The 12,564-nt window shown below is 43.3% G+C and overlaps 1 protein-coding gene across 1 annotated transcript in view; it reads left to right on the forward strand.

Moving 5' to 3' along the window:
• The first annotated feature begins 1,905 nt into the window (after nt 1-1,905).
• bmp6 (bone morphogenetic protein 6) overlaps nt 1,906-12,564 on the forward strand; it is a 33,368-nt gene continuing 22,709 nt past the window's right edge. Inside the window, exon 1 of the mRNA XM_086020779.1 lies at nt 1,906-2,762. Within this exon, the coding sequence (XP_085876905.1) occupies nt 2,354-2,762 (409 nt within the window). The 5' untranslated portion in view covers nt 1,906-2,353. The remainder of the gene's footprint in view (nt 2,763-12,564) is intronic.

The raw sequence follows: 12,564 nt of genomic DNA on the forward strand, positions 1-12,564 counted from the left end.
CACTAGAAATTGTCAGAAAACGTGTTTGTGAGTAAACACTCAAATGTTGTCCCGACTGTGGATATCGCTCAACTTATCATCGCTAACATTTCATATTTCTTTAGACAGCAAATTACTAGGGACACCCAAGCAGTGCACTCCAGTTGTTTGAGGACACAATTAACAATCAATGCCACAATAGACATGTTCCTTTGCGGTCAATTAGTTGATCGAAAAAGAGTGTGAGGAAGGAAGAATGAAAAAAGTGATGCGTGAAGTGTGTGTGAGTGTGACAGATAGATGTGGACACACGCAGGCCAATACCTCATTAGGTCCGAGGAGGTGTCCCGTCGAGACGGTGAGATGACAGGACACAGAAGTTCTCTGTTTAATGTTTCCTCCTGCATCATCCACACACATTGCCTGCCCTGTTGCCACTTAAAGCTTAACATGCCAAGTAAAAATGTTAAAGACCTATAAACGTGGTTTTACATGAATACATCTATCCTTACATGGCCGGATCATTGCTTTGAGAAACATCGGACACAAGGCTAATGTGCATCTTATTAAAATGCATATTTTAGAACCGATTCTCGCATTGTTTGCCATCTGGCCAATATATGTTTTGCTCAAGTATGATCAAAATGTCATTTCTCAAACTCTCAAGCCACACGAACTAAAAATTCAGACGATCACACGTTTGACTTTTAATGAGTTTTGAGAATGTTGTGTCTGAAATTCCCCAATGTACAAAGTATGTGAGTGTGCGTGTGTGGGGGCGAGTGAGTGTGTGTGAGATGACTTGTGGTAGCTTTGATGCTAGTTGTCACTCCTCACACTTAGATAAGATTGACTCCAAGCAGCAGTAGCGGAGACACAGAGATCCGGACACCTTTGGGAGCTTATCAGTGGGACCATCAAAATCTGATGTGGCACCATGAAGACATAACACAGGTTTGGGTAAAAGGAATGAAGATAGTGAGGGGAAAAGGGTGGGAGGGATTAGGCGAAGCCTTGGGGGAACATATTTTTCTCCCCGTGCAGACTTTTAAAACCAATACGTTCTACTTCATTTTTTGATTACTCTATTTAGATTTAGGCATGATTTCCTTCAAATTTGCCAAATGTATTATTTTTCTCCAAGGGTTAACCAAACCGCCAATTAAATACAGCAACTACAAATACAAGTCGATGCAGTTCACACAGATAGGTGTGAAATGATTCTGTGCTGTGCGGCTCAAATTGACGCGGTTGACGCAACGCGAGAATTGCTTCGCTACTTCAAGACAAACGTCGACAAACCCCTTTGGTTCTAAACTCTTGAGTAAATACAGAAGCTCTCTTGTGGGATATATCGTTTAGAATTTGTTGACACATCTCTTGTATTGGATCACATTTACATTCGATGTGCAGGTGGGCCTAATGTTGAGGCTGGGAAGTGTGCGTAATGGCATGCTGTTTCCATGTTTGCCGTTAGGGGTCGCACCACACCTAGGTAACATTCTGCTCCCGTTAGCCGTGCACTAACGCCTTAATTTATACCTTTGTAGCAGTTGTCCTCTGGGTATTTGGAGCCTTTCTATTATGTTTTACAGCAATCTCTTAAAACCGGTGTATTTTTACGCAGCTATTTTATTTGTGAAGTTAATAACAAGGAGAGACACCTGTAGCTTGAGCAGCTGGAGTTGTCACAATGTCTACACATTGTATCAAGAGTGTATAAATACTGTTAGGCCCGTACACATATCAAGAAGAGTGTGGATATGCTCTTAGGCGCACAGATATGAAAATATATTATCCTTTAGGCTCAAAGAGCTCCACCTCTGGATAAGTGCGCACGGAGTGGGCGGTTTCAGAACGCGCACGCAAACTAGCGGATATTCTGTAGTGCAACCTGCTAGACTGTCAGACTGTGTGAGGAGGAGGAGGACGACGAGGTGACCCATTTCGCTCTTTTGTCCATGCGCAACTTTCGACCGCTTTTGAGGAGTAACTGTCACGACATGGCTTCATCAAGAGGATTTATCATTTCACTTGCGACCGTCGAAGACATATTTGTGTTGTGACCCACTCCCAGAGGCGCTCAGAATCCCATTCACATGGTGCACTTTGTCCCGAGCCTGCACACACCGCCACGGGTCGCAATGAGAACAGGACAAACGCCGTTTTGCGCGTTATCATGAAGAAATATTTCAAATGGCTTGAGGCAAGAGTGCACTGTAGTTTCTGAGCTCTGAACCGTTCATATCAACTTTTGGTCACCGTTACGCACGTCGTTTTTTGTTTTTGTTTTGTTTTGTTTGTTTTTACCTTTGGACAAGGCGACTGACGCGCTCACAAGCGGGACCTCCCGAGAGCGCAGTGGGACAACACCATGACCCTCGGTTGGCTTGCCTTGGTCGGATTGTGCTTGGGCGCCTATTACTGCACCTCCCCGGCGGCGGGGAGCCACTACTCACTGGACGGGAGCAGCCAAGCGCACCCCGGCTTCATCCAGCGGCGCCTTAGGACGCACGAGAGGAGGGAGATGCAGAAGGAGATCCTGTCCATCCTGGGTCTGCCGCACAGACCCAGGCCGCATCTGTCCCACGCCAAGTACAACTCTGCTCCTCTCTTCATGTTGGACCTGTACAACACCATGTCCAGCGGGGACCCAAGCCGAACGGACGGCGTGTCGGGACCCTACGAGCCCACGCGGACCACGCGGAGCCCACCACTGGCCACTTTTCAAGAAGCGGCCTTTCTCAACGACGCCGATATGGTGATGAGCTTCGTTAATTTGGGTGAGTCGTCATTACTTGTGCGCAAATGCGCTTGAGAGCAAAGTGGGAACAGGTGGTTTGAAATATGACTTTTAACATTTTCAGGTTTGTTGTGATGAGAGTTTGCTGTTCATGCGTATTGCTTGCGTTTTTTTTCCACGTCGACCAAATGAGATCAATCTCGACAGCGGCGATAAACGCTTTAGTCACATGCAAGTTTTAGGAACATAAAAGCCCTTGCAGGGTCCTTCCTTCCATTAGCAGCTGCAGTGTTTACTTGGAGACTCCAAACAGAGCGTCTGAAGATAAACAGACTCAAAGAGGCTTTGGGACCTCACTGATTATCATTCTCTTTGCAACCTGACGCAGAGGCGGAAAAGTCTTCTTTTAGACCGTTAACAATAAGATTCATTCAATACCACACATGAATAGCATTAGGCTTCAAGCAGCCATTTTTGAGCTTTATTGTTCTCTATTATTGGTCCCCAGAGTACGGATGTTGCAACATGATGTAATGATCTTCCAACAGAAGGCTGCTTTGAATTCAGATATTGAAGGTCCTGGCTTTTTGACTGGTGATAGCGTGATTGTGGTGTTCCAATGCTGTGGTTGTTAAAGTGCGGGCTTCCGTGCTGTTCCACATCTGGCCTCTCACATTTGATTAATCACAAACTGTGAATCATTTGACAACTGCCTCTGATTTTTCGCAGACTGCCACCCTCTGCGCTGTAGAGGGCACAGCTTCCCCCGTGAGTTGTAATTAAATCGACATACAGTAGAAGTTTATAAAAGAAAAAAGACCTGACTACTGTGTGTCATCCGATTGGATTTGAACGTGTCTCTTTCTCGATTAAGACACTTTGTATGACTGTAGTATGTAGTAGAAAAACAATTCTGGGTGGTCCTTCCACGTTTGAAAATAAGCCCCAAAAGTCTGCATGTCATGTGCAGCACAAATTAAATTTGAATCAAGATAAATGAAAGGAAGAAAGGCAAGGCAGCCAAATGTCTGAAATAATTAGGGGATTTATAGAACTGGATTAATAAACACAGCTCACACAAGGCCCTTGTTTCACAAATGGTGCTCATCAAACAAGGACCCATAAAAAGAACATAGTCTGTGCTAGTAAAACCAAATCAAAGGGAACACAAAAGACTGTCTGATTAAAACGTTGACTAGTTGGCATGGATCCCTGAATCTTCAGCCTGCACTTTACCTTTTGGGCATCAAGAAAACGTAACACACTCGCAATTAGAACAAAATTCGGATTTACTTCCAAAGTCACACAATAATTCTTGAAGCCAAGATCTCCGTTTACATTGCTCAGTGTCGATATTCTGCTATCAACATTAGTTAACATAGTTTTACACTTTCACGATGTTTGTCAGTGAGATACATGCCTGTGACGTAAATGAGCGCTCTATTGTAGAGCACGTTTTTGCGAATGCAATTGTGTAACATCTTACCCTTATACAACCCCCAAATTTTCTTTACAACGTTAACGTTAGAAAAAAATATAAATACGTTTCTGGGATTGAATGGCTGGACTGTGAAAAGACAAGTAAATCCGTCAATGGCAGTGAATGTGTTAACATTACGTTTGTGGAATATGAGTTAAGCAGTAAAATCCACCCGTTTTTGTCCATCTCAGGGGGCGGCCATTTTGTCACCTAGCATCCAATCATGGCTCAGCTTCAGAATACAGGTGAGCTCTAATTGCTCATTACCTGAGCCCTGAGCAAGTGTGATGTCATTTTCAGTCGACAAAATTGACAAAATTGCCGCCCCCTGACATAGATAAAAAAAAAACGATGGATTTTGCTGCTTAACTCATATTCCACAAACACAATATTCATCAGAATGTTGTGTTTATACTAGTGGAGGCCCATAGAACATAATGTCGATAAAACTGGATTGACTTCGCCTTTAAAGTGTATCGATACACCCTCCATGTGTGTGAAGTCAAGACTAAAACATAATGCTTCGACTTGGAATGATGTCTTTAACAGCCGTCTGCAACAGTAGCACAAGAGAGAGCTCATTTTCGGATATATTCTCCCGAGGCACGAACCAGCGTAGTAGCTGCTGCGTTACGTCCAGTGGACTTACTGAGAACTTCATGACTCTTTACAGCCCCGGCCTCCAAAAGTGTGCATGAGTCATGTATGGGCCTAGTCACTTGTTCAGCTCAGCTTTCATCACACGGTCGCCGCGAGCCTGTGTTGAAACATAGCAAGTAGTGGAAAAACTCCTAATTGGGGACCAGAAGCATATTTTCCACTTTCTTCTTCATCTTCATTCCTAGAATAGCACATTCATCGGTGTTTACCTTGCGGACGTCCTGCTTTCCACCGAGCGACACTGCGCGCTGTGTGACTCACGTTGTGTGACACACGGCGGCTCCTGACGCGTCCCAATGTGCGGCGGCAATGTGTGACCGCAGTTTAAGGCTTGCCCGGACTTGTTGGCCGCCATGTCCATTCTGTTTTCTCGCGGCTTTCGCAGACAAACACACGCAGACTTTAAACATGAACTCACCGTTTGACTGCCTTCCTCTCTCTCGTGGAAAATGTGAGCATCTTTTCATGGACGCATTTGCGGAGGGAAATGTCTGTGTTGTTGATGGTTCTGTTAAATTTAGTGCACATGTTAGGACACTTCCCAGCGAGCTTTTGAAGGAATACGGTGGCCAAACATTTTGCCGGTCAAGGTTGTGTTTTGCTGTGTAGGGAGGAACATAAAGGACATAATTGTCGCTTTTTGCAGTACTGTCCTCGGTTGACAACGGAGTTCCGTTATATTCCAATATAAGTAGACCTCGCAAGTAAATGTTATTTATTGTTCTTTTCTTTATAGTTATTTTCAGTTCCAAAAATGTGACTAGAAATATATTAGGCTAAAATACAGGCGGCACTGAGGTCCCGTATTTGAATCGGCCTCTCACGTGTGAGACCATGAAAAACAAACCCAACCTGTCATTGTTCACCCAATTAACACATGGTGACAGACTGCGGCACAAATATCTGAAGCCACAGCAAGAGGCTATAATAGTTGGCAGAGGAAAATGTGCTATTCCTATCGGGTCTGGTTTTTGCGGCAGAGCTGTTACCTTGTGGTCGCGACAAGCCAAGGATGCACAGAAACCTGCTTTGGTTTCATGGGTCAGAGAAAAGGAACTGCAAATGTTGTCCCGTTGTCATTCACATTTAACCGTGATGAAAAGTCGCTTGGCAGCGGGACAACCTGGAGGAGAGTGCGGAACATGAATTTGTGGAATAAAGAATGTAGGGTTCAGTGGGGAGTGTCTTTGAGCACATGGGAGGGCCTCTAATGTCCAACACCTCTCAACAATTGTCAGTTCTCTGGAAAAATTCCCTTGTACATCTAAACTACTGTTTTTCATAACTTCATGCGTGACTTGAGGATACCTTATAAGTCAACGATGCTTGTTTGTCTTACGTTTACCATATTTATTCCAAAAGAAGGACAAGCCTCAACAAGTGATGTTCAAGAAGAATACGCAGCGGAAGCTGGGATGCTCCAATACCATTTTGTAATGGTTTAAACCCTTTTTTTTTTTTTTAGAATAAATACTTCAGAAATGTTTGCAAATAAAGACCATTTTTAGATTCTTTGATGTCCTTTTATTGGGTTTGCGATATAATTTGGGTTAGAAATGGCCTGGATGCCCTTTTTCAAGAAATAGATCAGAAATGTGGGTGATATTGAACTGGGTGTTTTCTCATTAATATAAAAAAAAACAGTCAGTATGTAAATAAGCTTCACTCTGATTAGGTCTTTGTTCTCTGTGATTTGAATTCCACCGACAATCTTTTTTTTTTTTTTTTTGTAAATCCTTCAACATGGTGATACCACGCGATCTTGCAGCTGTCACTGACCAATTTATATGTTTCACTAGCTGCGTCGCTTAAAACCTGGAAATTATATATATTTTTTGGGGAGTCCGTGGTGTTACACACTCTTGCAAATAAATGTTACACCTCTGATGCATCGGTTTGACTTCACTCTCATTATGTCGGCGCCTAGCGACACAGGGAAAGACCAGGAAACTTTTACAGTTGCTCTTGACACTCATCAGTCTAACTCGTCTCCCCCCTGCTCCGGACACAGGCTCGCATAGCAACACTTGAGTTGCAAAAAACTCTCTTACCTAAGTCAACAAGCAGGACCTCCACTGCCTTATCTTCTGAACATTTAATGGTAAACAAGCCGGGAAGCTTTGAAAGAGATCAAGCAGGTCAGACAGCCTCGGTGAGTGCAGTGAAGAGCTTCCACGTTTTATGAAGCCTGATTGCATATCTCGGCGTCCAAGCTCATGAAAAGCACCTCGTCTGCAGAGAAAAGTGTCCCAAAGCTGTGCCGCAATCAAATAATTAGCTGGCTTCTATCAAAGATTCAATTGTTTGATGCAGAAAAGCAGCTTTGGACCTTGTTAGCCAAATGGTCTTGAAACACTTCCTGTCAAAAGCCCAAAGACAAGAACGGAAGACCACCCGTCACGTCACCTCAATTTAGCTAAAACAGCATTAGCCAGAGGTTAAACGAGGAATGCACTTGTAGGAAATAAAAGCTCTTGAAAAGTCCCGTTAAGATCAGTGAGGGAAATAAAATACATTCATGAACAACAAGCCTCTGTTTGTTTATGATATGATGTGATTTTGTTGTTGCAAGTGTGACTCAACGTTTGATTAATAGCTCGTCGTATACAAATTAGTCTGCTCATTGAATTAATCCCGCGTCAGACTTTTTGTTTGGGTTGTTCTGGTTCTCAGGATTGCTTCTAAATCACTCGTGCTCTTAGACGGCGAGGGAACTTTAGCTTTAGCGACTAGCTAGCAAGTTGGACTCTTAGCATGGTTGCGGGGAAACTTGCCCTCGCTTTCCTATTGATGCACATTTGCACCAAACATTTTTTTTCAATTTGTTAAAAACAGAACGTAAACTTCACTGGTGATGATTAGAATGTTTTCTTCCCTTTTTTTTGCTACTAAATTGTCATGCATGGACACAGTAAGTCGACTGCAAGGACTAATTATAAGACAACATTCCGATTCCAAAACAAAGTCATCACTGTCTGACACCAAGCGCTGGACACACACATTTCATTCCCCCACCCACGCAAATGCCCACCCACCCTGATAGTATCTCCCCCTCTCACGCCATAACTCTCCTACTTAACAAGATGCCAGTGGCGATTGGGCCCGAGATTATCCCTTCTTGTCGTGTTTTTCTTCTACCCGTCCCTTCTTCTTTGAGACATTCCAGCTTGGAGTGATCGAGACGGAGGAGTGAGACGTGAGCCGAAGTGTAACACACTCCCGGCTGCTAACAATCGATTGAACAGAGCTGATAACCCGAGCGGAACATCTGATTAGGGCCCGCTTGCTGCCATTTATCACCCCGTATGTGCAGGCATGGAGGAATTTGCTCTGCGCTGAAAAGCTCCACTTCCCCTCTCATACGTCTTTCCTTTTTATCTCCATTTATCTCTCGTATTTTCTTTGCAGTGCTTTATCACCATGCGTGTTCTGCTTTGATGACCAACACCTGCTTCTCCACGCTGCGCAACATTAAACGGCTCATCAACAACATTTCGAAATGACGGCCTCCTCTGGGTGCATACGGTGCATGATTTATCCGATTTTGGCCTCTTGTTTTAGCACAACTTTCATGGGAGGGATGGATATTACAAATAGTGTCTTGGAGGCATTTTCTCCCCGCTTCCCTGCTCTGGCAGGAACATGCATTTTTAATTTTTTACAGAAGTGCAAAGTATTTACTTTTGGCAATGATCAGGGAGGCATTTTCACTCTCAGTGCATGTTTACCTTTGTTTTTGTAATACTTCTCAACAATCCGTTTTATAACATGTCCAGTGCAGCTGCGAGTCTTATTCAGGCCATATGCGTGCACCTCATATAAGTGCAACTTAGTTTGTGTGTGTAAAGAGAGGATACAAAGAGTGTCTTACATTTAACTATAGCACCGTAAAGCTGTCAGACTTTGTCTGGTGTTTAACCGCCTGCATAGGAGACGGTGCAAAGGAGATCATTGACCAAGTATTTGTGTGGCGGAAAGAGAGGTGACAAATGTTTATTTTGATTTATACGCCTCTTAGCCATAGTCAGCCAGGATAGGCTTCAGTCATAAACCCTCTTTTACACTGCCGGTGGAAAAAAAAGGGTTTATTCAAACAGTATCAGAGCCGTAATGTAGGCAGAACAGCACCTGTGTTTAATGTGACCCCAGAAAGACGGGACAGGAGTACTGTTGTGTTGAAAGCACTTGCCGCCGTCCGACAAATATCAAAAGTGACTGAGCCGTAGCTTATGTTAACGGATGCTAGGAGAGAAGTGTTCTCCCGTAGTGTTCTGATGTAAACTCCCGCTTGAATTTCGATGATGTCAAATTCAGGATTATAAATTTTAAATGATACCTTCATGTACGATGAAGATTGATTACAAAAGACTGGGCAATATTCACGTTTACACTTCACTGTGATTGGTTGACAAACCTTCTCATTGTGATACAGAAAATAATCATGTCTGATCTTAGAAATATATCAAAGAAACTGTAAACTTAACTTTTCCACTTCCTGGTCCCCACAGTTTATTATTATAGGTTTGTTTTGCCTTATAAAATGTAAAAGGTGGTTCAAAACAATCGTCCAAATTCGATGACAGAGTCTGTCGATTTAGACTAGTTATATCCGGAGCCACTCATCAGAAAACGCCACTGATTGTTATCCTTCAGAATCCCCAGTTAGGAAAGACTTGTATATAGGTGTATCTTTGGAATTTCGAGCCCGCCTGTTAACCTGTGAACCATTGAACCTACTCCTCGACGGCGTGGCCTTGTGTGCCGAGTCAACTTCATCCATTATCGTCATGACCCCCACCGCCAGCAACAACCAAAGGGGCCCATTGTGGTAATGGAGCTGAGCATGGTGTTCAGGGATTAGGTAATCATGGCATACATTCTGTCCGTCGCATTCTTATGTGAAGACTCTGACAAGCCCAGTGGGGTGTGTCGCGGGAAAATTTCTATCAAAAGAGGACGAGGGTGAGGAGAAGAAAAGAAGAGGAGTGTTCCAAGAGGATGCTTACTTTGGTGCATTCGTGTGTGTTAGCTCTGGTGGATTTATGCACAACAACGTGCGCGTAAAAGTATAACACACTGACGAGAGAAGTAATTTCACGACGTGGCAATAAATCCTGCTTTTTTATGAATCGGTTTGAACGAGGTGTTGATATCATTAGTGGTCCTTCATTTTTAAGCACTGCGTAACCCCACACTGCCTAAATATGTGTTAGTTCAGTAAATCAAGAATTATGGAATACTGCAATATCTTGCTGTCTTAATTTGGGAATATTATTTGGAACATTTGTGAATTTTGGAATTGAAAGTACAGTAGCTCCCAATTTGAAAAATAAGTGGACGTTGGAATGGTTTGATTTTTCTAGAAATGTTGAAGGGGGCGGGAATTATGTTAAGTATCTCTTAAATGTGGACATTTTATTGTGCAACTGTGGAATGTGAGTATATGGGAATTCTTAGTGGAAAATATTTTGGAGTTGGTTGTCTGTTGCCCCTTATATTTTTTGCACACTATTAGACAAATGCAGACGTGTGTTGTTTTCCGTGCCTTTCTGCGATAATCCTATACGTTTTGCACTGACAGAATTCAAGTCGGTCTTCATCAATCTCGCATCCCTCAGCCCCCCACCCCACAAGCTGGTGGTCTGTCTAAAAAGGACATGCCTGAAACAACAAGTGTTGCTACGCAGTGAGAAAAAGGCTTCAGTGTGAGCGCCGGAGCTCTTGACCCTCCCGAAGCTCCTTTTCGACCTCGCTGCCGCTGACAAATTTACGGGCCCTCAGCTGACCCCCTCGCTTGGCTTTCCAAACACGATACGGGCAGGAAAACAGTCGTAGGCGCATCGGACGGTCGGAAGGAAGGCAAGGGAGGAAGGGATGAGATGAAAAGAGGGAGGGGAAAATTTTCCATTAGCAAGAATATTCACAATAATATGGTCAATTTAAGATTATTAATCTGTTTGTATATTAACTTGTATATTTGTATTTCATTGAAAAACAATTCTTTACATGAGCTCAAGACCCAGTTTAGAAATGTGGTACCTCAGACATCATTACGCTACTTTGGTTAGGACGTGCTCCGTTCTTCTTCATGTACGCACACTCTGAGCAGAATTTCTTTACATACGTCACCTGCGCAGCATTGAATTTTATTCTCCATCTTTTCTAATCTAAGGCCAAGACATGTTAGATGCACACACGATGTGTGCATTTGTGTAGTGAAACATGATTTTCCTCTTAGAACCTTTCCACTGTACACTTTTTACATCAGAGCATTTCCTTTAGATTCCAAAGGCGAAAAAAGTTGATAAATGCCACTTAGAGTCAGTGTGCTTTTTACAGTTTGACAGATGGTTGACTTAATGCACGGTTTCCTTAACTTGTTCAACTCAAAATTCCAAACTTAGAAATGTGGTTCCTCCCTCAGGCACAAAATGACTAAAATACTTCATATTCGGTATTTATATATCAACAATGTGTATATTGCCGTATATACATTAATGTTCATTCTCATGAGGATGGCAGGAATTGATTTACAGTTGTAAAAAATGAACAAGTCCAAAAGCCATTTGTGAACAATTTGTGATCAATAATCTTCAATTCAACGTAACTTTATTTTATTTAAAACAATCATCGTTGCATACAAAGTGCAGTACATGGAGTAAAAATCAGTCATACAATAACAAAAACACTACATTCAAAACACACAAGTATAGCACAGGGGAGCCAGTGAAGGGAGGCTCCCTCCTATGAGGAGTCGAGCTGCAGCATTTTGGCCCAACTGGCGATGCTTGATGGAGGACTGGCTGACTCCAAAGTGAATTGCATTACAGTAACCCAATCCAATTCCCAAATTTTGGTCATTTTAATATTTAGATTTTTCCTCAGCCATGATTGGTTACCTAAGCTGCGAACAACTTCGATGTCATCTTCAGTCGACAGCAGTGACAAAACGGCCGTCCCTGAGCTAGCTAAAAACGGGTGGATTTCTCATATTCCACAAATGCAATATTAATCAGAATGCCGTGTTTGGACTAGTGGGCCTGCATAGAACATATTCTGGAAAAAAATATGTTTAGGTTGATGTAAATAAACTTGAGGTGAGTTGAGTAAAATATGTAAGCCTCGACTATGGACTGATTCGTCAGTCCATCACGAGCTTAGCTGCTGAAAAGCTCAGCGGTCATTTAACAACGGAGAGGCGGTTCGGGCCGCCTTCATGACCGAGAGAGTAGCTGGGGAAAAGGCAGACAGAGGGGTGAGGATAGGGTGATGTTACATGAGCGAGGGGGGGGGGGGGGGGAGCAGTGCTGGGAATGGCAGAGAAAATGAGGTGCTCACAGAGACCGAAAATGATCCCTCTACCTCGTGGCTGTGGAATGCAACGCCACCAATATTTGGACTTCTTTGGAAACAGCTGCTTTCCCCTTTTTCAAAGATATTTTTCCTTATTTATCAGATCCCACGGGAGAGATCCATCTCCCGGCCCTGACGCTGGCTTCCTCCTTCAAATCTGGGAGCACTCCGGCGGAGTCCAGACATGTGTATATACTCACACACACACTCACACGCCTACACACCTGCTGCCCAAGCGCAGACTTTAGTAATACATCACCAGAGCAGGCCTCTTTCATGCCTCTACTACTACGCACTGATAGAGTAAAACTTACAAATGTTGCTACGGGACGCTGGTCAAAAGAATTAT

The sequence above is a fragment of the Filicampus tigris genome, chromosome 21 (assembly GCF_054856515.1).
Source record: "Filicampus tigris isolate MCC_2025a chromosome 21, RoL_Ftig_1.0, whole genome shotgun sequence".
Taxonomy (NCBI): Eukaryota; Metazoa; Chordata; class Actinopteri; order Syngnathiformes; family Syngnathidae; genus Filicampus; species Filicampus tigris.